This window comes from Erpetoichthys calabaricus, chromosome 2 (genome assembly GCF_900747795.2).
Source record: "Erpetoichthys calabaricus chromosome 2, fErpCal1.3, whole genome shotgun sequence".
Classification (NCBI taxonomy): domain Eukaryota; kingdom Metazoa; phylum Chordata; class Cladistia; order Polypteriformes; family Polypteridae; genus Erpetoichthys; species Erpetoichthys calabaricus.
In genome coordinates, this window is record NC_041395.2 from 86295855 (window position 1) to 86321973 (window position 26119).

General features: G+C 37.0%; 1 protein-coding gene across 1 annotated transcript; it reads right to left on the reverse strand.

Moving 5' to 3' along the window:
• Positions 1-26119, reverse strand: LOC114646051 (aquaporin-10-like). The gene is made up of 6 exons (XM_028794035.2): positions 25732-26119; positions 24580-24706; positions 9963-10100; positions 8702-8820; positions 7615-7832; positions 1-3638 (listed from the first exon to the last, which is right to left on the reverse strand). The coding sequence occupies exons 1-6, from the start codon at positions 25816-25818 to the stop codon at positions 3326-3328; spliced, it is 1002 nt and encodes a 333-aa protein (XP_028649868.1). The 5' UTR covers positions 25819-26119; the 3' UTR covers positions 1-3325.

Sequence of the window (26119 nt, forward strand, 5' to 3'; positions counted from 1 at the left end):
CCAGTTTTGTGGAGTTAGATCAGATCTTTTTACATGAAGATGTCAGAATCTTAAATTTGTGTGAGAAGGATTGTACTCTTGTGACCAACAATACACAGTAGGCTTGAAGTGTCTTCATATGAAGGAAACACCTCTTTCATATGGCATGCTGAAATATCATTTAGAGATTTTTTTGTAATGTTTTAAAAACATCTCTAAATGATCATTTGGCTTGCCATACTCTCAAAGCTATGTTTACCTGTGACAGAACCAAAGCAGTCTAGGTACAGTAAGACCTTCATCTTTGCATAAGAAAGAGTCCTACATGGAAGGCACACTTTTATGTTCTTAGCATATATTGTAATGGACTTGCTGAGTGTTTTATGTTTCCAAACATTGCCTTCTTGGGCTCAGAGCCTATAAAAACATCTGAAGTAAACAGAGTGTTCCAATGTATGCAAAAATGCAATTAGCCATTTAAATTTGCCTTCAAGAACAAAAGGCTTCAGTCATACATCATTTTTTTATCTAAAATTCCAGGCATTACATTAAAGACCAACATTAAGCATAGCTTATTAAAATTAACTGATTAGCTTGTCAGTCATTTTAGATTATATTTGCAGAATTAGACACAAAAGAGAAGATAAAGTACATGCTCAGCAGAATTCGAAATGTGGATACTAGCAGATTTGAATCACAATACATTTGAAGGTTGTGCTGTCCTGAATTAGTAATTGTAAGTTTACTTTTTTATTAGCAATTGCATGTTTAGAATAATAATTGAGTCATATTGATTTAAACACTGAATTATTGCCTTTCTAAAAGGAGACTCATTTTCTGTTGGATAATCACATTGCATTCATATTTCTGTCTTTAGTGCTCCCAGTTACAAAGTGTTCACACTCATTAATGGCTGTCTAATCACCAGAGTAACTGCTGAGCAGCTGCCAGTCTCACTATGAACTGTTAGCAGTGTGGTTAATGTGCAAATAGTATACAACAGTTAACTGTGTCTAACTCAGTGTTATTCTGTATTGGAATGATAAGATAATGAACACAGAGCAAAAATATGAATAATGTATGTAGGAAAAAGGCACCTTCTAAAGTAAGTGCACTGTTTTTTTGTAGAAAACCGAGTGCTGAGATATGACAAAATCAGAGACGTACAGCAGGTATGTTGAAATATACTGCACTACAAAGAGTAGAAATGTCCACAGTGTAAATTTACACTTTCAGTTAAGGCTAAAGAGACTTAATGGTTATGTTAACCTTACACTAATTCAAAGCTTATAAATTGGCAATGGGACTTGCTTTAATTAAATTTAAGAAACCTTAGTTGGCTTCTTAAGCTCTTATTATATTTATTTCTTCAAACAAGCTTAATTGTACAGTTCACTAGATTTTGGATTTGAGATATTGCAGGTTTTCGTGAACTGCAGCATTCTACACAGTTAAAACTTTAAACTATATGCGTTTTCTACGTGAGTAAAGACAGAAGAGGCAAGTTAGACATTCCTGTTCAGAGATTTTTTACAAGTATATTGTTAGTGTTTTATAGAAAACAACTTGAGTTTAAAGTGACACTAATCTGTGTGTCTGATTGCTTTTTAATACTCCTTCTGCTAGGCTTACATATCTGTATTTAAAAAAAAATTGTAGTTCAGCATATAAGACTTGCTGACTGAGACCACAAGCAGTAGCAAACTGCAACAAAATTAAATTTGTAAAAGGAGTGGTTAAAACAAGGTTGAAACAGGTGCAATTTTGGTAGCCATGTATGAATGGTCAAAGAACGTGCTGAATCGATAAGAATGGAGCCTAACTGACATATCACATTTATCACAAGAATAATGTGAGTGACTGCATGTGGAACAAAGAATTGTCATGAGATGTGATGACCCAATTAAAGCTAAACCTTCAGAAATGGGCAGACAAAAGATATCCTATCTAGCCTATGCCTAGAAAAATCCCCCCAGCTCTGCCAAAGGTGAACATACAATTTTTGTAGACTCCAATGAAGAAATGTAAGACAATTTTACTGTTCAAAGTATACAGTATATTTGTATATGTATAATGTATAGGAGTGATAGCTGCATTTAAAAACAAGTGAAAAATATCTCTTCTTTTGTGCCATATTTCTCTTAATATGTCTGCTGTAGGAGGGAGAGATGATTGTAGTAGCTGCACTTTTAAAAAGAGCAGATTCCCAGGGAGCATCCACCTCCTGCTGGACACATGCCTCATAGCAAAGCTTATTTTATATAAAAACATCTGAAAAAAAACTGTACTTACTCACAATTAAAGATTTCAATACTGTAAGTAAAACTAATTCATGTATGCCTCCTGTATGTTGTAAGAGTCTTCAGAGCATGGTAAAGGGGTACCAGGTAAAATCAACATTGCAGTCAGCAGAGGGCAAGGATGGAGTAATGGAGGTTATGTTAATTGGAGAGATGCCCTAGATGTGTTAGCTCAGGGGGCACAGAGATAGAAAACAGGGCAATAGGAGTTCTTTGTTCATTTAAAACAAATCCCACAATCACCTAGAAACAGCAATGAGAAGCCCTTTACAATATATGTGGCCCCCCGCTATGTCTTATGGTTAAGAGGTGACCTGGTGAAAACTTGTCCCTTCAAATGGGAGCAGGAACTCAGAACTGTAGAGACACCTGTAACTGCTAGATGGAGATCTAAGAGGATGGGGTCAGGTATTGCAGAAGACATTTCTGATACAAAATGTTAATGTAAACAAGATTTTGGAAGTAGTGACTGGAAATGTCTTAAAAGCCTCTTCCTCAGTCTACTACTTGATGTACAGTTAGTAGTAAATGTCTGGCAAATGGTGAATTGGTGAGAGGAAGACAGGCGATTGAAAGGAGAAAGAGAGAAGGGGGAGACAGGAATCCAAATGTTACTTACAGGTAGGCAAATGAGCAGCCAAACTACTCAACAGCATGTGACTAACTTAATAAGTATTCCTAGAGAAGCTCTAAAATTTGTGGTTTTGTGTTGAGGTTATTTTGTACCTTTCTGTACCCTTTTGTTTATTACTAGTTTTCTAATAATCATCCTTTTTTCATTTCTTTTTGTTTGAGTTTAGGGACTGCTCATGACTGTCCCTTTTCGTCCACAGCACTAAAACAGAAGCTGTACCATGTATTATCATCTGCAACTGAAGACTGTACAAAGTGACCTTATGACAACAAAGATGGAAATTACTCATCATATACTTTTTCATTTATATGTGACTATTCTTGTAGAGTTCATTTTCCCTCCTGCATTTTACTTTATTCATGAGTCTACCTCAGACAATCAATTCCAATTATAGTCTTTTTCTGGGTCTCTTTTAAAATCTATTGACAATACATTCTTCATTACACGATGACTTCTTCCAATCAGAGTTCTCTGACTGTCCTTCCTGAAAGGGGTTGTTGATGATGTGTACTTTGTCAGATGCTGTAAGTGTTGTTAGATTCCTTTTGTTGGGCTTCCATTCATCCAGATCAATGTCATATTCAGTATTGCCTCTCTCATTTGTCTGTTTTTCATCCTCTTTTCTTGAATGGTGAATTTCAATGAAGAGCAGATAAATGATACATCCCAAAATTGCACCAACCAAAGGAGCAACCAGAGGCACCCAACACCAGTAATTTCCTGCCCTGTTGAGAAATACAATTAAATGTAATAAAGGCAAAGATAATGAATATGTACTGTGATATATAAGAAGCAAAATACTCTTGTCTAAATTAATACAGGCCAGTGGAACTGACCTCTGTAATAAAGACATTTGAATGTCTGATTCTTCAGCATCTCACATCCACCACAAATTCTCTTCTTGACCCACAACAGTTTGTTTACCATGCCAATAGGTCAGCTAAAGATGCAGTAAACATGACTCTGCATTATGTCATGCAGTATTTAGACACCTCAGCTACTTATGCCTTCTGATGTCATACAGAGCTTTCCTTTTTTATCTGTCAGTATAGCCAGAATGAATGCACACATTAGTGGCTGTAAGTGCAGCCAAGGTACACAGAGGAACCTTGAGTCCTGCCATAGTAACCCACCACTCAGACACCTCGAGTCCTACCATAGTAACCCACCACTCAGACACTTTATAATTACAAATCCTCGGAACATCTGTTTGTTTACAGTTGGAACTCAGGTTAAGTGGCTTACTCTGAGACAGGACTTCAACTGTCAGCTTTAGCCACTATACCACGCCGTGTTTTATGATGAGAGAGGCCATCACCGTTTTCTTTTACAACAGGAAGGCTTGCTGTAGCAGTGTTCTATTTCTGACTGTAAGTTTAGGAAATAAGAAGGAAGGCACAGTTAATCACATGGAGCCATCCACAATATAACTCTGCCCAATAACACTGACAGAGGCATCCCAGAGGGCAATTATACCAATAAAAGGAAGAATATAGAGACAGTTTATAGGATGTAAGTGAAGGAGTGGACTAGTTGGAAGAGGCTACAGCAGCAGTACTGAAAGGGAAACTAAAGACTTTACTTTTCCCATAAAAATGCACTAGATAAAAATGGAACTCGGTTCCTTTTTAAAAATCTATCAATATGTGAATGTCCCCTAAATGTTACTCAAGATATAAAATGACTAATTAAATAGTAGGTTAAATGTAAATATATAGTACCAGAGGCCTCTGTCAGAAGGGAAGCCACCCAGGTTAGGTACATGCTGGCAATTACAACATTGTGTTGCCATGCCAAGTGGTTGCACTGCAGATGGGCAGTTGTAGTACTAGCAGTAGTAGTAGTAGTAGTAATATTGTTCTAATCTTGACCTGATGTTATTTTTGAGAATCTAAGTGAATAAGGTGGTTGTGCTGGTTGAAATGACTTGCCCATTCTTGTCACATTTAGGCCTTTAATGACCACTTGTGTGTGTATCTGTGGAGAGAGTGTCGACTTCATCGAGATGTTTATTTAGCAGGACCTTACCTTAGCAGGACATTCATGTCTCTGGTGACTCTTCCTATGAAGTCAGTAGACTGATTGAGAGAGCATGAGAGATCATGAGGTTGCTGGAAAGGGGTGTGTGCCACTCATGATATCTTTGCAAAAGGATGAAGGTCCAAATCCTTAGAGTCCTGGTGATTCCTGTTTTGCTATATGTTTGCGAGACATGGACGCAATCCAGTGACCTGAGACGAAGACTGGACTCCTTCGGTACTGTGTCTCTTTGGAGAATCCTTGGGTACCAGTGGTTTGACTTTGTGCCGATTGAGTGGTTGCTCATGGAGTCCCGAATGAGGCACATTACCTGCATTGTGAGGGAGCATCAGTTACGGCACTACAGCCATGTGGCTCAATTCCATGAGTGTGGCCCGGTTCACAGGATCCTCATTGTTGAGGACCCAGGCGGCTGGACCAGGCCAAGGGGACACCCAAGTAACACCTGGTTGTGATAGATAGATGGTCATTTCCAGAGGGTGGGACTGGGTCGCATGTCTGCCGTGGGGGTTGCCAACCTGGATCCCAAGTTGTTTCGTCGTGTGGTGATTGTGACAAAGCGCTGTACCAGTGCATACTCCCCAACCTGACGTGACCCAACCTGTCACAATTGTTCTAATGTACAGAGTATAGTAATATTCTTTTACATCCAAGGTGGGTAACTATAATCTCCCAGGATAATAAAGGGCACTCATCCCAACATTTTCCTGTGTGACTTTAGGATGTTACAGAATGTGCTGTCCCTCAAAATATGGCAGAAACCACAGCGGGGCAAGATCTTTAGGCTAATAGAATGTTACAGTATAATGCACAATGTGAAGAGTTAAAGTCAGAAAAGTTTATGCTAAAACAATACTAGTTAAGGTCATAACACGCATAATGCATGGTGATTCTAGAGTCATATATTGCAGAGGTATCATCTGATTCCAAAGAATTATCTATGTGTACCTCCCTCTATATGCTGCCCCTCAGGCTTCCTATTTTGAAGATTCTGGCAGCACATTTATCTAAGTGGCTTTTAATTGTACTTCCTGATAAACTATATTCTGAGTGAAAACTTTGAGTTTTCTTCTAATTTCCCTTGCAATAATGTATAAATGAATGAAAACTACATAAGCTTTAATGCAAAACAAACAACAAAAATAATCATGCTATGTACTATTGTCTAAGTACAGAAAATGAAATTGTGAAAATGATAATAGTGAAATAAAAAATGGCTGTGTACAAAGCAAACAACTTAGTTTGCCATAATGTGTGCATCACATTAAATAAATGAAAGTATAAAATAAAGTGGAATCATTCACAATGAAATCATTCACAAGTAAATGCTTATTTTGAGCTGTGACGTAGTGGAGGTATTATTTTGGAAATCTAGCACATGTCACAGAATTTATTTTGTGGAGTGATTACGTTTGACTACTGACTGACTGTTACGAGTTTTGCTTACTTGCAGTTTCTGATTGATGCATAGGTAGCAGACATACTTACTGAACTCTTGCATAAAGTAACAGATCATACATTGCAGGTAACACCTGGAGTATTGAGTACAGTTTTGGTATCCATATTACAAATCAGAGATAGTATCACTAGAAAAGGTCCAGAGAAGGGTGAGCAGGCTGATTATGGCACTGAGAGGTATGAGAGGAGATTGAAGAATCTGAACTTTGTCAGCTTAAGCAAACAGAAATTAAGTGGCGACATGATTGAAGTGTTTAAAATTATGAAGGGAATTAGTACAGTAGAGCTCTGCTGTTATCTTAAAATAAATTATCCATTGAAGTGTTTAAAATTATGAAGGGAATTAGTACAGTAGAGCTCTGCTGTTATTTTAAAATAAATTATTCAACAAGAACCTGGAGAAACAATTAAAAACTTGTTAAGGGCAAATTTTGCACAAATGTTAGAAACGATCACACAAACAATCAAAGACACATGGAATACATCACCAAGTGATGTGGCAGAGAGTAGGATCTTACAGTAGAGACCTTCACACTTGATTTTGGAGTATCTAGGAGAATGTCATTGGTGAGCTTTCCTGGGTTGAATGGTCTATTCTCTTCTAAGTTCTTATTAGGGGTGCCAATGCACCAAGGGCTACTGGTGAAAGATGTGAAGTAGTGTGTCTGGAGCAAGTGGAATGCTACTCAAACCTTGGAAGTAATTCCAGTCCTTGGTGTGAAAAATACAAAGGATTTTAATGCCACCTAAATATTAGAGGTCAGTTCAGTTTGAGGGCTTAGTATTTCTATTAGAAGGCCCAAGTGGCACCATTTTTTGTTGGTTTCCCTGGTCATTTATACTTTGTTTTGCTCCTTGTTTTTATAATTCCCTTAAACTTTATTTTCTCTAATTAGCATCCCTTGTTATGATATGGTAGGGTCAATGCTTTTTAGTAAAGGGCACATTTTTTTAAACATAAGAGGAGGCATCTAATTAAGGAACCATTAGAATGAAAACCTACAGCCCCTGTGGCTGTCCAGGACCATGGATGTCTGCACCTGCTATAGTAGTAGGTTGCATTCAGTAAATTGTATAAATAAGTAATAAATTTGCAAGGATCATAACAGAGTGTTTAATTTCACTGTCATTATCAGAACTGCACAATGTTCCGAAGTCACAAGTGAACAAATTTCAAAAATATCATTTACTTCTCATACTTACGTGAAAACATCCAAACCCCAGCCAGCTGTATATGTGAAGAGCCGTGGTCCCAGGTCACGGGCTGGATTGATAGCATAACCGCAATTGGAACCCATTGCAATTCCAATTACAAGAACAATTGTTCCCACTAATGCAGGTTCCAGTCCCTTTGGAGCAGGTGAATTACGAGTGTCGACAAGAGCCATAAGACAGAGAAGCAGAGCGCCAGTGCCAACCACCTAGAAAAAAAAATCATAATAAGACCAATAGTATTTTATCATAAAATGGTGCTTTCATAGTGAATATGACGGTGTTTCTACAAAAAAAATCAGCAATCATACAAAATGTACAGTTATCCTAGATTTTACTGTACTGAGAATGCTGAACACTGTTACAAAGCACATGAACAGGAATATTTAATTTTCGAAGGAATAAAAGAGAATGCAATGAATGTTGAGACATTAAGCACTACGTTAAAGTGACTATCCTCTTGATATCCCCCATGGTGTTCTCCATGTATCTGCATAGTTTACTTTCATGTTCTGCAGTTACCTGTTTTTGAAATGTGTAAAGGTATGTTAGGATAATTAATGGGCTCCATTAGTGTAAGTGTGAGTGTGTGTGTGAATGACTACTGCAAAGGGCTGACACCCTGTTCAGGCTTAGTTCCTGCCATGTGTTTGTCGCTGCCAGAACAGAGTCTGGCCCTGGCATCCCTTGACTAGATAAGATAGTTAGAAAATGGAAGGATGTTATATCATGAGAGCACCATGGTGGTACATTTCTTAAAACTTCTGCCTCACAGTTCCAGTAAACTGGGGTCAAATAGTAGCCAGGTCACTGTATGTGAAGTTGATACATTCCCTCTAAGTGTACATGGGTTTCTCTAACACATGCCAAGGACATGAATGTTTGGTTAATTGGCAGCTGCTTATTGGTTCTGTATCATTGAGATACCTAAGATAGTCTGGGGTGTCACCCTTGCTTAGGTTCATGACATAAACCAGAAAAAGCATCAGTAGAAACTGTGGATTCCTGTTGTCATGAAATGGAAAAAGTCAGCGTTACAGATAGAAGGATGGGTCTTCAGACAGTTGGTGTAACTCACCTGGTCTACAAATCCATTTGCTGTTGTCAGGTATGCTGCAGGGTATGTTGCAAAGATATAGGCTGTTGCTGTAGGGCCGGTGACAGTCAGATTGCCACCACCATAACTCATGATAGCATCTGAGTAACAGAATATTTAGATACAGTACATCAGTTTTCTAGCCATAGCCAGAGGAGAAGAACACACATTATTTTCTGTGACCGTAACTAGTTTGCACACACATGTACAGAGCATCCGGAAAGTATTCACAGAGCATCACTTTTTCCACATTTTGTTATGTTACAGCCTTAGGTGCTAGGTGCTCAAAACAAAGTATGTAAAGAACTGTTCAGATTAGAAGATAAATTCTTGAAAATATGCTCATACCTATTTAGTATGTTTTTAAAATAAAGATTTTTCCTGCCATTATAAAAATAACTTGCATGCTGCATAGTGCCTGAAGCTCACTTATATACAGACTAAATATGTCGTAAATATTGTGGGATATGGCCGGCCGTTCATCCCGGCCAATACCCCCAGGCCGCCAGATGGAGCCCTCCCTGCAACATGGAGGTGCCCCGAATTCTAGCAGGGCCTCATGGACCTTGGAGTTTTAATGCACAGCCCTGCTGGATACCATGGGGGCCGCCAGGAGTCGCTGTAGGGAGGCCCAGGGATTTATATTTTCCGTATAGCCCGGAAGTATTTCCAAGTCACGGGAACGGAAGAAATGATATACTTCCAGGCTGAAGAAAAAAAGAGAAGTTTTTACCTGACCCGGAAGTGCTGGATAATCACATGGACTGAGGGCTCAGAAGCACTTCCGGGTCGAGGACTATAAAGGACTGTGGGAAATCCCAGGCGGATTGAGCTGAGTTGGGAGGCAGGGTGGCTAAGCGTCTGGGAGTGGGGGATTGTTTATTGATTATTGTTCTTGGATTTATTGAGTATTGTGGAGAGGAGGGTGCTTTGCGCACATTATTATTATAATAAATTCAATATTTGTACTTTTATCTTGTGTCTGATCTGAGGGTTCAATAGGTCATGGAGACCCTTAAACTGTCACAATATGTTTTAAACTGACATGCAAAGAAAAATGCATTCTTCTTTAACCAACATATTTTTTTTGTCTTACTACTTCTATCATAGGCACAGGCATTCAGATGACTCCATAGAACTGTAATTTTTAAAGAACACATTGCAATATGTTTGTTCTTTGCACATATACTAGGAAATAATTTCTTATACATTATTTAGAAATCAATAATAATACAATTCTCACCATAATACTGTGCAAACACAGTGGCAGCACCCAGGTATGCACCAATAATCTGAGATAACACGTAGAAGGGAAGCTTGCTCCATTGGAAGCGACCAATTAAACAAAAAGCAAGAGAGACTGCAGGGTTCAAATGGGCACCTAACAAAATCAAAAATACAACTTTTAAAAGCCAGATATGCTATGAAAGTTCAAAAAAGAAGAAAAAAAATATTGCCTTGAGTTAGCAGGTGAGATTGCTCTCAAATTAATTTCTGTTTCAGAAAGATCTTCAAGCAAAGTAAAATTTAATTGTTGGAAAATCTCTACCTATGCATTGTCAAAAGAGCTAAATCCAACTCAGGGTCATGGGGTTAAAGGCCATCCTAGCAGCATACATTTAGAAAAACACATAGATACAGGGAGACTGTGCAAATACTACAGAGACAGAAATTAGTTTAATATTTGAGCCCAGGACACCGGAGCTGTGAGCCAGCACCTTGTCTGAAATGCATGTACAAGAAAAAAAAAACATAAATTATTAAAGAGTGAGAACTTTCCGTTTAAGCATATATTTGTTCTACCTTTCTATTTTCCTAATGTGTGTGAAATTGCTAAAAGGATTTAGAATAAGAGCATAACATTTTAAGAAATATTCTGTTGAGAATGGCCTTTTCCAATACAACCTGATTTCAAGGTGTTGCAAAGTACTTTTTGCTATTGTGTATGGTAATCTACTGTATTGCATGTATCTACTTTATGAAGAAATATGTTTTAACATTAGTATTTAACATTAGTATTAACTTCATTCCTGACCAGCTCTCATCTCTTCTCTCATCTCTGTTCTGGTTGAACATCTCATTTTAAAGAAACAACCACCATCTACCATATTAACTGCATTTCATTAAATTAAATTCTTCTTCCATGCAGCCTCTTAATCATCCCTAAATTAAACTGAACATATTCTAATCCTTAATCTTTTCTTATAGTTCATACCCTACAGGCCTTGAATGAATCTTGTACCTTATCTTTGCATTTCTTCTAGAATACTATAAACAAGTCCATTGTACAGATTAAGAATAACCTGCCTTGCTTTGTGCTCAAGGTTGCCAACATCCTATTATTCTAGGATTCTATGTTGTAAGTTCAACATAACTCATTATGTGTATGTTTAGCTTATAGACTCTTCCCAAATTATGCCATTTTATGTAATATTTTAATCTCCTGTCCAAAAAGCATACATTTAACTTTCATCTGCCACATATCTGTCTAAATATTAATTTTGATCAGGTCCATTGGTAATGATTTTGCTGATTCAATGGTATCTGCCAATGCCTCTAGGTTACTATGAGCTGTAAATCTAACCACTTTGTTAGCAACATGATCATAAAAATCATTACTTAAATTAAAAACAGAAGTGGCAAGAGCAGTGATTTCTGAGGGAACATTTAGCATCAATAATTTTGAAAATGTTCCTCACACTATGCTTTGAATTCATGCTTCTTTTAGTATTTATTTCAAAAGTATTTAGAAGGTCTTGTTAAATAATATCATATGCACCCACTGATCAAGACTTTTTTTTATTTGCTAACTCATAAAACCCTTAACTGGTTACTTCATTTTACCAGTAATACACATTAAGCCAAATGGCCTCAAGTTGACAGTTTTGGTTCGATCATCTTTTTATTTAATGGAATGATTCTGGCTAATTTGCAGCTTTTAAGAATTTCTTCAAAATGAGTTCATGTATTTGTTGCACACAAATGATCACTAACAAGCTACCTCCTTCTGCCAATAGCCTGGAGGACAAAGCCCACTGGTGTCACTTCTGGCTCTTTAAAGAACTATTTTGCCATAAGTTGGCATTCATTGTGAACCACAGAACGAAGAGCACCGAGCTGCACAACAGAGAAGCAACCACATAGCCTGAAAAGAGAGGCACTCAAGGAAGCACAACATCCACAATAATACGCTTGGAACTTTTGCTTTCTTTTTCCCAATGTTATTTTGCATTAAACACGGTACCAGAATGTAGAATGTTCCCAACACTTTATTCCCTCCTTCTTGTCCTTCAGTGGCATAGCTAATACATTGGGCCCCTCCCCCACTCCAAGAACTACCACCTTGTGGTCATGGGATTTCCCACCCACTCCCACTGTTGTCCTTTCTCATTACAGTATTTTAATGATTAGTTTCCATGAGTACTCCTGAATCAATGTTATCCACTATCTGAGATTTAATTAACTTCAGCCTTTTTAAGATCCGCTTGTCTGTGTAAATTGCAAATAGTTTAGTATTTCTTTAATATTCCCCTTAGTTACGCACTGACTTTAGACTAAAAATTTGAATTGAGAGTTATTTCCTTCTTTGTATATTGTATCACCTTACTGTTATCATCTCTGAGACAATTCTCTTATTGCTGAAATACAACCTATTTTTGCAGTTTTCACTGTAAGACAATAAGTATTGTCATGTTCAGAAATTGCGTTATAGATGAACCATCTTAGTTTTACTCTAAGATGTAAATGTAAGTGCAAAAACCAGATTCAGTTTGTTCTAAAAGTTCAAAGTCAGTGAAATATGTTTGACACTGCTGTGAGTGCAAAGATCTTTCTATAGAAGAAATGAGTCAATTCATTCAACAAATGAGTAAGACAAAACATTCAGTTTGAGCAAGACAGTCCATAGGAATGAAAAATCAAAAAAGACATTTTAATATCTTTTTGGTTTCTCCTGGACAACAATGAGATCAGAAAGAAAGAAATAAATTGGAGACATTTGACAAATGGTGACTTCATGCTTCTCGGATTTTTCTCCTGATAAAAAAATGCTCTTCTCACAAATGTCTCCTGTTGAGTTACAGCAGAGATCTCAGCAAAGCCACACAATGGATTCTCCAATAATGTATGTTTTATTTTTTTTTTGCAATTTAAAAGTATTTGCATTGTGTGCTCAGTAATATTTGGTGAAATGTATGGACAGGAGTTTGTGAAAATAAACACTTTAATCTGTGATTACCAAACTATAGTCCTTGCTTCTGAATAATATTACCTGAACTAGTTGCTCTAATTTAAATTCCTGTGCCTCAATTAGATCAAACTCATTCTAGAAGAAATGACAGACAATGTGCAATAGTAGTCAAGACTTTGGACTTCAAATCCTGAGGTTGTGGGTTCATATCCCACTAATGACACTGTGTGAGAAAGTCACTTCATCTGCCTTTGCTCCAACTGGGAAAGTAAAAGAACTGTAAGTGACTTTATCTCAGATATTGAGTAAAGGCATTGATCCGGTAATAAGTAAAATAATAATAAGTAAAAAATATGAAGTCTTAAAAGAGATTACAATAACTCTAGAAAAAGATCTCACGAAATATGACCTGCTTTTCAACCCAAATTCCCAATTTTGACTCTTTTTACCTCAGTTGTATCTCATGCCTCCTTTATGTCTAAAGCTATTTCATCAAATTAATTTTAGGAGAAACATCTGTGACAAAGTTTACCCTTAAATGAAACATAAATAAAAGTCTCATAAGTCATCAAAGATCATTCTTTGAGCAGAAAAAATGTTCCTATTGGAAGGAGAAAGGTGCAAGCAAGTAAACCTGAAAGGGCTTATCAAACTCAGCACTGAAGAAAAAGCAAAACTACAATCAAAAATGTAAAAAAATATATACAGTATATATATATAACTCACACATGCACTGACTACACAGTCTAACCCCCCAACCCCTGGACTTCCTTCTATCCATCAACTGTGCAATATCCAATATCTAAATGGTACTGATAATAACTGTGTAATATCTGTATACTGTATAATATCAATACTCTCAGGGTCCAACATCCACTACTTACTGCACATGATCATCATTATTGTGCAATATTTAAATTATGTGCAATAACCCAATAGGGCAATAGTTATTATTCTTTCCATATGTATATAGCATCGCAGAACTTTTTTTGCAACTTCTTTGCAACGTTTTGCACCATTTGTTTATTTGTTTATTTACTTGTTGTGTTCTACATATATGTCTGCACTGAAGGAGCTGCTTTTAATCTCATTGTACATGTGTATAGTGACAATAAAAGGCATTCTATTCTATTCTATTAAACGTGCATTAGAAACTCACTTTTTGTATTTGCACACAATTATCAAGAATCTGTGTTATAGCATTATGGGGTATTTCAGTACATTTTTAAATCTTTTCTATAAGGACAAATTGCAGAAGACTTAATTAGGGTAAATAATCTTGAGATAATATTAGCATTTGTGGTATGACATGTTCTCTATGTTTTGTATACAATTTTGTTTTACACTCTTGTTTTTGGTCTCGCAGTTTAGTAATCTCCACTGGTCTTTGAAATTCTTACCTTTCCTTTTAAACTGTGATCATCTCTGAACACCCCCTTCCTCCTAGGTGTTCATGACACCAATAATTTTATCTGCATGTATTAAACTATTATACCCTAGCCCAAAGATCTGATTTAAATATAAAATCTGAGTAGCTTGCTTTAGAAAGTGGAACCAGACAGTGTAGTCACTGTAACCAGTGTTATTTAGAATCTTGATTAAACTTCTAGGCATCTACTTGCATAAACAAAAAACAAAAACTCTCATTGTGCAGGTGACATATTGCTTCATATTACTGCTCCATGCTCATCATTTCTACATGTGCTTACATATTGGATTTGTGATGTACAGTATTTAAATAAGAATGAAATCAGAAAAATGGTAGAGGTTCTGTTAATAGGCAAAGGTTAAACCAGGAAGACAATATTCTAATAAACAAGCACATCATGTAGAACTAAAATTGAAAATCAAAAAACATAGTGGAGTAGTCAATGATCAAAATAATTTCATGTAAACAAAGCCAAATCATAAGGCAAAAGCCATATTCATGTAACAAAAGAATCCATTATTATAAACAAAGTTGAAGCACATGAGAATTTTATCTTGTGTATCTACAAACTTGTAGAAACCAGAAAGTGTATGATGTTGACCCTTACACTCTTGACCTGTCAAGCATTGCATACTTCCAAATGACCTTGACTATGTAGAATAAATACAGCATATGTACAGGGCTGCAGCTAACATTGGTATCTGCATGAAAGGGCATGGGCCTTGGAGTCAGGACAGGAATATACAACAGTTTTATTTTTAACTCTTAAAACTATTTTTATAGTCTATCTACAACCTAGGAAAATGCTGTCTGTTTCATTCTGTTTCCAGTTATCCCTAAAGTTCTAGTTCCTTTTGAAGAAAGTATCATCAACCATTCCTAATTTTTCAACATGCGGGACATCTGTCAAGTTGCTTACATTTTTTTTTTGTTTTAATCATTATTGTTCTTGTATAACTATTGTGGTTATCACAAAAACCATAAAAAGAGTATGACAGATTGATAAAAGATGGATCAATGAAGTATTGGTTTGGAACATTTACTGTAGAAATTTCTGATGTGTTTGTATATGTACTGTATACACCAGTTTGGGTTTATACTGTTGATTAGCAAAATCCTTTATTTTGTGAAATATTTCACTTATGTGCTATTTTGTTACATGTTGAATGGTAAAGGTGAATATGATTAAAAAACAACAAGAAAGCTGCATGAAGTTTTCCCATTCCCATTTTGACTATAATAAATAAACAGTAAATGATTCTTAACATTTAAATATGAAATCTAATCATTGCACTGGATCAATATTGCAGGTTCTGCTATGCATGGTGATTTTTCACAATGAATACTTCTAACTAAACATAACAACAGTGAACAAAGTGTCAATGAGTTTAAATCTCTCTTTTTGCATACCTTTATGACTGTGTCAGTATGTACAATATATCCATACATCCAAAAATAAAAGGTTGGAGCTTACCTTGAAAAAATTAAATACTATGTATAAGGTAAAGTATTATATATAAACAAGAGTACTGCATTTCTACATTTTGTGTTTCACATTGTGCTCATATATTGGAAAACAGTACAAGAGCTGGTATAGTGTGTTTAATGTGAGTGAATGATATAAAAATAAAATTGTGTTTCAACATTTTAGCACCTTTAACAACGGCATAAATGTCCTAGAACTAGAAAGAAGTTCAGATGAGTAGAATATTCCTTCTACAACCTAAGTCAACAGTATTTTATTAATTTATTTGAGCAACAGGACTCAGATTAAAGTAACATAGAGAATCTGATCAATAGTTTTACGGTTTGTGTGTGTTCCAGAGGAACATTTAATTGGTTTGCTGGACTTGACTCAGCTAAATTCTGAATATATACCCACTGAAATAATCTAACACCTGTCCACTGATAGTTACAGTCCTGATAATATAATCAGCCAATGTTATGATGGGACATCAGTTATGGATGGGAATAAGGGTAGAGAGCAGGCATTGTTGCAACACAAGCAGGGTCTGCACATATGTGCACTGCTATAACTATCAACTGTACTTCGCAGTGGTTCATGCAGTTCAGGATGAGCCATGTGCAAAAAACTTCTTTGACCTTTCTGGGTCACTCCATTCCTATGTAGCTCAGAATTATAATACCTCCTTGCTTAAAAGGTTACTGGAAATCCAGTGGACAAGTCACTATGATGTGACACAATGCCTTGTTGAGAATCAGAAGGCTATCATGAACATTTTGTCTGAGGTTTCTGAAGGCAGTGGGGCTACGATGGCTATTTGCAAAGAGGCAGCAGGGCTTCTAGTACAGTTGAGGAAGCATCATTTTCTGAGGTTTAAAAAAATCTTTGAAAACATTCTTGAAACCTATAAATTCCATGTTGCAAGACCAGTCTATAGATGTGGGTGTTTTGGGGAGGACATCCCTGCTTCTCTGGAAGCACTGAAAGATCTCTGAGGAGGTGGTTCTTGGGATGATTTTGAAATATCAACAGATACCCTCCCACTGCAAACAGAAAGAGAAACATGACCAAACTGCTTACTGACAGCATTGGTCTCTCCACTCTTGGTCAGACTGACTTGAATTCTTTAAGCACTCCCAGCCAGTCTTTGAGGAAATCTCCTCTGAACATTCTGGGCAGACTGAGTTATTGAAGAAATAGAAAATAGATTTTCAAAGAAAGATCTTGACCTGATGATAGTAAATTGTCTTCTACCTCTGTCAAATTCTTTTCTGGATTTGACACTCTTGACCCCCTCCTCACTGACATGAAAATGTCAACCAATAGTCTGCAACATTCCACTAGCAAAAGCAAAGCTGCTAAATAAATTCTCCCATGACAATTATGTAAGCCTTTTAACTGTGTGCCAATATATACAGGTCTATAAGGAAGCATTTCCCAAACCTCATGCAATATATGTATGTAACTGCAATGGTGATGGGTATGCGCATCCTTAGCTGCATGTAAGAGTTCATTCTCTTTGCTGTCACATGTCCTGACCTCATGACAGGAAACAGAATTTGGTGATTTTGGCTCATGAAAAACTAATAGCAAAAGGCATAGATAGACATGGAAGAGTTTGTTAGAGCTTCTGTCCAAATAAACAGAAGACTGATGCTTTGAAGTGACTGGTTAGACATTGCAGCAGGATCATTAGTAGCTTTCTATTATTTCCAGTTTTGCCTGTCAGATAACGAAAGTTTCCACCTTTGTTTGCAAAGCGAGTTTTTTCTTATTGTTTGGTACATTTTAATGTTTTTTTTCTCTTTGGAGAAGATTCCTTCAACTATATTACTGTTCATGTTACATGTTCTGTTCTTATGTTCTTATCAGCTCATGTGTTTGAGTTTAAAAAGTTTGCCTTTAATATGCCAATAAGTCAAAGTTTATGTTTGATTAGCAGTCTCTATCTATCTATTCAAAGCACCTTAGAGAAATCACAGATAATAATAGTAATAATAATATGTCTTTCCTGATCGAAGAGATGATTATGAGAGCATAATGCAAATTTAAAAATATTAAAATAAAACATTACAAATAAATATGTCCATCTACCCCACTCTCTAGTCACAAGCCCTTATTGCGCTGTTGTATAGTCAATTATGTGAAAAGGTGTCCACTCAAAATTTATTATTGCCCACCTCCCAACCTGAGCAGCCTGATTATAGGAAGTAATTAATACCCCTCCATTCTGCTCTTCATCTTAGCAAATAGTCATTGCTGAAAGTGGATTTATGTTGTCTTGTAAGCTGAGCCTAGTTCTGAATTCTCAAGTTGTTGTGTTTGTTTATGTGAGATAAAATGTGGAGCCGTTGTGATACCATGAGTTCAAGTCTCATTAAAATGTGGATCACAAGTTACACTATCTTAAGGGTATAGTAAAGCTCCTCTGCTTGATTCCTGGCCATAAGCAATCCATTCCTTGCATTGGGAAATGCAGAACGTGGGCTGCCTGAATTAGCTGAAGATCAACTCATTGATGGAAATCCAAATCAATGCACTTTGAACAAAAGGTTATTTTTTGTATGAGTCCTGTTTTCAGCTCCGGTTGAGGGGGGGTTGCTATTTACTTTAATGTTAGAATAGTTTAATGTAAGGTTTTAATCATTTACAGTAAATACATGTGAATATATAACATTAATTACTCTTTAAAGAAGGAAGGGTGTTGCCTACTATGTCATTACAACACTTAAATTTAAGTTGCTAATCATTTACAGCAAATAAATGACATTTATAACTCTTAAAAGAAGGTGCGGTAAAATAATTGCTTCCTGAGTGATTCTTATGAAGTCATTTCCACACAGTGAGTAAATTATAGATTGTTTTATCTACAGAGTATCTAAATCCTACTACCTGCCAGGTGTAAAAAAAAAAAAAAAAAAAAAAAACTCAAGCTTTTCTAGCATGTTATAGAACTTAGAAAGGGCACAGTTCAGGACTGAATTCCTACTGCCATTACATTTTTACTATTCCCAACTTACCAAAAGGTGAATTACCCTAAAAAGTCATAATTTTGCCGCCTACTACTTTATGAATCTAAAAACTAATTAAAATGGTTAATTTTCGGTGGGTGAGAATGAAATATGACCACATAATAGTCTAGACACCTCCATGAACTCATCAGCCTATCCAACCCGCACCAAGCATTAAACTCTCACCAGTTTTGGACTGACAGTCAACTGACTTATCATAATGTGACATTCTCAAACCTGCTCAATCCAATTTGTGGTCACCAGGGACTGAAGTCTTTCCTGGCAACACTGGGCACAACACAGGACTCCAAGGAGCACCTATCAATGAATCTATTTGCCACTTACCCCACGGAGCTCTCATGGGACGCCTGATGTCCCAGCCTTCATCAGCTCTATTGAAAAAGACACAAATATTCATCAAATGTCTGAGTGTATACTGAAATATTGCATTGATCTAGCAAAAGCATTGAATGTTGCTAATCTGCAGGTTAAAGAATGCTTCTGACCCATTTGGAGAACCCTTGCTATTGTTATGCCTTTCATGATTTTATGTATCAGAAAACCTTCTAGAGAAAGAGCACCTGTACTCTGGAAGAACCTGTCCAAAGTCGTACTGACAACCAGCACCACTTTCAAACTCAAAGGGTATCCATTATGAGACCTTGTCACCCAGCTCCTGGAATCACATAAGGCCCTCATCCTGTTCCTATCAATAATCTCCGTCATCATGGGAGGTTGGCTGTACTGCTCACACAGTTCTGACACAAATAAGTCTCTTAGGCATTCTGCACATTCTACTATCCAAAAATCATGAACCACGGCATGGTCTGTATGGTGTCCATACCTTTCTGCCCCTTTCAAATTTCTGCCCATCACACACTTTTAATTCCTCCTGCTGGGTTTGTACTTCTTTTTCTCATTTTCTCATTTCTTTATTCCCAGTACATTTCACCCTCTCAAATGACATAAAACTTTGAAAAATGCAAGGCAAAAGACAATGGGACACATGCAATGACCACAGGTCATGCAGTGCATTAGTTCAACTCACTCAATTCTGACTGTTCACTGGCCATCAGGTCAACTCAAGGTTTCAATTCCATCCCTCCTCAAGATTTAGTCATCTTATAAAAAATGAAGATAGTATATCGCCCACATAAAGATTCTCTCAGCCTCTCACAAGACAAACCGTAATAGACTCCTGACCACTCATGAAATTCCACATTTTGCTCTTAACACCATTCCAGGTAACCCAGTGTGTTACTCCTGTTACAGCTCCTCTGACTAGGCTCACTTAATGTGCATGAACTTTGTGATCTATAAGATGATGGCTTTTCAATTAACTTCAAACTGCACAAGCTTCCTCCTTTCATGACAGTCTTCTGCAGCAGACATTTCCTATGGTCCAGGCTCTGCCTGACCTGTCAGTATCTTCCATAACCCCTGCCCCTTACTTTGTTTGTGGACAGAAATTGTATCCCTCGTTGCAAAAAGGCCTTTTCAGTATATGGTATGAGGAATTTGAAAAAAGACAGGAACCAGCACAAGTCAGGATTCCAGTCCATGACATAGAACTCTCCCAGTTTAATAGGTTCTTGGTTGCAGTGCCAGACCAGAACTAAATGAAAATGGCAAGGCTATGCAATATCCATACACCCTCTAGAAAGAGAAGATCATTTTACAATTTACATTTAACCCAGTTTTAATTACTCATATCAGTGACAGAAGGAAAGTTAAAGCTGAAATGTTTATTTAGAAAACAAGCTCTGAAGAATAGATGGTTATTATCCAGCCAAACATACATGAAACAATTATCGTAGTCCACAATCAAATTACAAATGCCCTTAATTCTTATGATATAATCAGAAAAAAAAATGTTATCAACAAGCTGAGACCAGATGCAGACTACTGTGCCTCAACATGAGACTGTCATGTGTGAATGCTGTCAACGCAGGAACTTAACATGTGTAAATGAATGAATCACACTTAATTCCCAGAGTAGTTAAACCTGTGAATGTCCAAGGTTATATGTGTGAAAGTGATTACAGCAAAGCAAATCACATTGGGCAGCTAGCTGTAATTGTAATTATGAAATAAAAATAATAAGAATTAAATTTTAACTGTGCTCCCTTAAATAGACAATAAAAACAATATAATCTTTACAATGTATTCTATAAAAATGACAAAGTAAAGTGACAAACTGCTGTCACTGTCCTGCTCCACTGACAGACTAAGGAGATCGTTCCTCCCCCACACTATGTGACTTTTCAATTCCACCTTTGGGGTGGGGGGAAATAAACATTAACATTATGCAATGTTATTGACTGGTGGTATACCTGCCTCACACTCTCCACCTTGCATTTTTAACTTGCACTGCATTTATATCACTCTTTAATTTAATATTGTTTTTATCAGTATGCTGCTGCTGGAGTATGTGAATTTCCCCTTGGGGATTAATAAAGTATCTATCTATCTATCTATCTATCTATCTATCTATCTATCTATCTATCTATCTATCTATCTATCTATCTATCTATCTATCACAAGTAAATTTCTAATAAGGAGTACAAGGACAATAAAATCGCCACGTTCATCAATTATATTTTAACATAATTACTGTGACCTGAATTTGAAAATACCTTAAGTGGATAGGATAGAGAATGATGAAATATGAACAGCCTGCATTCTTAATTACAAAATTAATAAAGTGAAATAAAGGATGCAATGGAGCAGTGGTTAGTGCTGCTGCCTCAGGGCTCCATCCATGCACCCATTTTCAACTCTGTTTATCTGGTTTAGGGTCACAGGAATGGGCCTATCCTGGCAGCTTTGGGTTCAAGACAGGAACCAGTTCTGGACCGGATGCCATTCCATCTCAGGGCATATTCACGCAGGCTAGTAGAGTTCAGTAATCACAATCAGCTTAACACTCCTCACTATGGGATGTGGAATTAAAGTTGAGTACTCAAAGGACACCCCATGCAGACAGCAGAAGAAATCAAATAGCAGCTAGACAGTACCTAAACTGGCATTTGAGCCCAAGACTCTGAAGTTGTGTGGTTGGCCAGAGGTGTGTGGAGCTTACAAGTTCTTTCTAGGTCTGCCTGGGTTCCCCTGAGTACTCATCTTTCTCTCACATCACAAAGGTGTATTGTTAGTGTTGATTGGTAACTTTAAATTGGCATCTTATGATCAATTTGTACACTTTGTGTGCCCTTTGATGGATGAGCAACCTGCCCAGTGTTGGTTTCTTCCTTACATTTAGTGCTACTGAATAGATTGTTATGCTAATGGTACCTTCCATCCATCCATCCATTTTACAACCGGCTGAATCCGAACACAGGGTCACAGGGGTCTGCTGGAGCCAATCCCAACCAACACAGGGCACATGGCAGGAACCAATCCTGGGCAGGGTGCCAACCCACCGCAGGATAATGGTACTTTAAGTTTGAGAAATAAGTCATTAATCAATGATTAAACAATGTGAAGTGCAGTCTTCGGTAAATAATACATACAAGAAAAGATAATTTACAGGTGAATACTGTGAAGTAAGTGATAAATTTGAAGTGCTCAGCTCAAAAGACCTGATTGTAATTAAGGATGATATGCTGTGGTCGCTTTCTGGCATAAAACAGCGTTATGCAGAAGACTGGTTTTGAAAGTAGTAGCACCAAACTACTAGACATGTTCTATCAGTCCATGGTAGCCAGTGTTGTGTCCTATGCTGCAGTCTCCTAGAGAAGCAACTTGAGCTGAAAAAATGCACCATGCCTGAACAAACTTATCAGGAAAACCTGCTCCATCACAGGGTGAACGCTGGACGCACTGGAGGCTGTTGCGTAAAAGTGGATCGGGGCAAACATAGATGCCATTATCAAAAATCCTCTCCATCTCCTTCAGGAGGCACTTTCTTGGAGCACTTTTAGCCGCAGGCTCATTCCACCACAATGTGCTAAGACTCTGGAGGTCTTTTCTACCCTCTGCTATCAGGCAATTCAATGCTTCCTCCTGATGTACTCATAAAGTTCATTTTGAAGCTTGTGCATAATAAATATTTATTTATTTATTTATCGATTGGTTGTATTATTTGTCTTGTTAATCTGTAACCTTGTTTTTTATGATTCTGCAACTGTATGCTTTTCCCTTCTGAAATTTCCACCTTGGATTGATAAAGTTTATCTAATCTAAAATTGTATCATTTAGGATGACTATGTTTTTGACCAAATGTTTACTTAAAAGTAACAACCAGGAAAGAACAAATCTTAAGCAAACAATTTTAAAAAGTTGAAAAATCACACCGGCTCCCTCCACTCACTTAAATGCTGATTTGTTTTTCTCAACTAGAATACAATCTGGCCACCGAAAAGACACACATACAAAAAGTTAGACTGACAGAGATAATACCCAGTTGTAACAGAGAATATTCCATTTTAGTCAGTTGCTTTATTTTTTTTTAATTGCAATGGCCAGCTAAGATAGCATATTAAATTTCAAATTTGAGGAGCATAGTTAAGAAGTTCTAATTACACTTACAAATATTGGCAAATGAAAGAAAAAATTAAAACCATTATAATGTTAATTAATATGGTTCTGTGCACACACTGTACGTCATGGTCTTCCTATACCTTAAGAAGGCACATGAGATAAAGACTGAAGAGTCAAGCTACACATGAACAAGTCCTTAGGTCCCATTAGCCACACTTTGTATTTATGGACTTGAGGATGTTGTTCAAGGGTAATAGTGAGGTTGGGTTCTGAGTTGTCTAATGGTATAAAACTATTACTGTTTTCTGGGGACAGTGTAATCTCATTTTTTTAGAATTGCACTGAACCCTTCAATGCTACAGAAGTAAATGTCCCCTGGCCCAGATGTACTTTCCAAATTTGTTAAATCAAATGAATCATTATTACAAATGATCTGGGGGAAAAAAACAAAACTTTATTATACTGAGGAAAAACATTTTGTCGTTGATTTTAGAAAGGGTTCCCACTATTAACATTTTTTCTTAGAGATACATTTGAATTTACACCTTTTGACCATGTAACTTACCTAGGGAACTGTTAAATAAGAAAACTCCTTTTTGCTTTCTTACATTTATTCTGACCTGCCAGTTATTCTGACAAAAGGTTTTACTTACAGCAGTAACTTGGCACACATCTGAAATTACCAATTCATGTTGTTTTTCTTTTTCTCAGTACTTTTTCTGATTTACTTTGAGCTGAGTAACATTTCTTTTTTTTACCCAGTGTTTGTTTTTTGTCTCTTTCCATTTCCATGTTGTATGTAGGTTATGAAAGAAAAACTAATACAAATATATTTCCAAAAAAGTATTATGAAGTATTAATTGGCATAACATGCAGTTTTGCTTCAAGCTTTGTGCCAATGTAGTTACCACAGGAACCATCACCCTGTTGCCCTAACATTGAAATAGCAAGTTTCAATATTTAATACATGGATGCGTAAAATAAGCTCTCATATAGTATATATGGATGTGCAAGTGGAAATTGTTATGGGCATATATACCGTAGTTTCTTTCTCTTCATTTTCAAACAGATTACAGTTACAGCCTTTTCTTAAATTCTGCCCATAACAATTTTCACTGCCACACCTATATATACTGTACATTTATTAATCTAAACACATTTTTTGCCAGTGAAAGCTAATATCTCTTAGGCTTGCGTTAAGGATTTGTCTCCATGAAACGGTTTCTATTTGGCATTTTTTTAACATGACAACCCAGCTTTGCAAGTGAAGCCCCCTTTGTGTACCTGAAATTCCATGAGCAATGTGAACACCAAAAGTGATGCCAATAGCAAATGCCAGGTTGATGGAAAGAAACTGCCCCTTTGTATCATAGCTTGTGGTGACCTGAGCCACTGCTCCACAGCCAAAAATCTGCAATGACAAAAAATGACTAATCGTACCACTGTCTGTTCATTAACAGAAGCCAAATGAAGGTGCACACAGTATAAAACGGTCAAATAGAGTGTAGAGGTGGAAAATAGGCCAACCACAAAGAAGTCGTATGAATAGAAGAAATGTAGTTGAAGCTGACTGCTCTATGGTTTATTGCATATAACAAACATTTATAGTTATTGCACTGACTTGTACAAGGTCACTTTCTGATTGCACTCAACCTTTGGAAAGGATAATGTTTTACCAAAATGCTAGGTTTTAATAACATTTTTGATGTTGATAATAGATGAACTGCTTCAAAAGAGTGCAACTCCAGCTGAGAGGGGTCTTACTGTACAGATCTTGGTTATCTGGAGGGCTGAAGTTAATTAATTTAGGCATGATAAAGAAATGATAAACACAGCTTATTGTTCCACCATCAAGCACAGATTGCAGCTGGGTCTTACTCTACAGCTCTTGGTTATCTGCAGGGCTGAAGTTAATTAATTTAGGCATGATAAAGAAATGATAAACACAACTTATTGTTCCACCATCAAGCACAGATTGCTTACCTATCTGGTCACTACTGAGATGTGAAATGGCCCACCCATACATGATCCTCACAAATCCAGCACATGAGAGTGTAGGAGTGCTCAGTATATGCTTTTTTTATTCATGAGGTCATTAGACAATTTACAGAAACTTTGTAATGAATAAGGAATCAATAATAGCCCCTTAGATGTAAGGCTTGAACCATAGTAGACATCCATCCATCCATTTTCCAACCCGCTGAATCCGAACACAGGGTCACGGGGGTCTGCTGGAGCCAATCCCAGCCAACACAGGGCACAAGGCAGGAAACAATCCTGGGCAGGGTGCCAACCCACCGCAGGACACATAGTAGACATGTCCTTACTATATAATTCACTGCTCTAATATGCAAAAGCAAAATCCGATGATTTCCCAGAAGTCGAATCACTCAGATGTTTGTAAATTCAAAACAGAATTAAGAAGGCAATACTCACTATCAGCACGTAATCACCCAAAAGTTCAGCAAGACATTCCCTAAAAAGCTGGTTCTTCACCCTGAGGACTTGGAACACTTTCTCCATGGCTTCTCACTCTCCCTCATTTGTTCAATCCGGTCCACCCGAGTGTTCAGTAGTTACATCACTGGCAGAGCTGCCTGTTCTTGTGGCAGCACTAGGTGGGCAGAGATATAGGGGCTAATTACCTGGCTATAAAATGTAAATTCCTCAGTTCTTTGCTGATAAGAAGCATTTTTTTTTCCATTCTGTTTGAAAATATGGCACATTGGCTGTCTGACGTGTGAATAAGGAGATGTGAACAATAGGCTGCTTGTTATTTCAATTTGAGCATGCGAGACTTTTCCTAATGACTGTTTAACTCCAT

Coding starts and splice junctions, on each gene's coding strand:
- LOC114646051 (XM_028794035.2), bottom strand. CDS start 25,818: ATGGAGAAAGTGTTCCAAGTCCTCAGGGTGAAGAACCAGCTTTTTAGG. Junction 8,821..9,962: donor TGTGTTTGCACAGTATTATG/GTGAGAATTGTA, acceptor TCTGTTACTCAG/ATGCTATCATGAGTTATGGT. Junction 3,639..7,614: donor TGGGGTTTGGATGTTTTCAC/GTAAGTATGAGA, acceptor ATTTCTCAACAG/GGCAGGAAATTACTGGTGTT.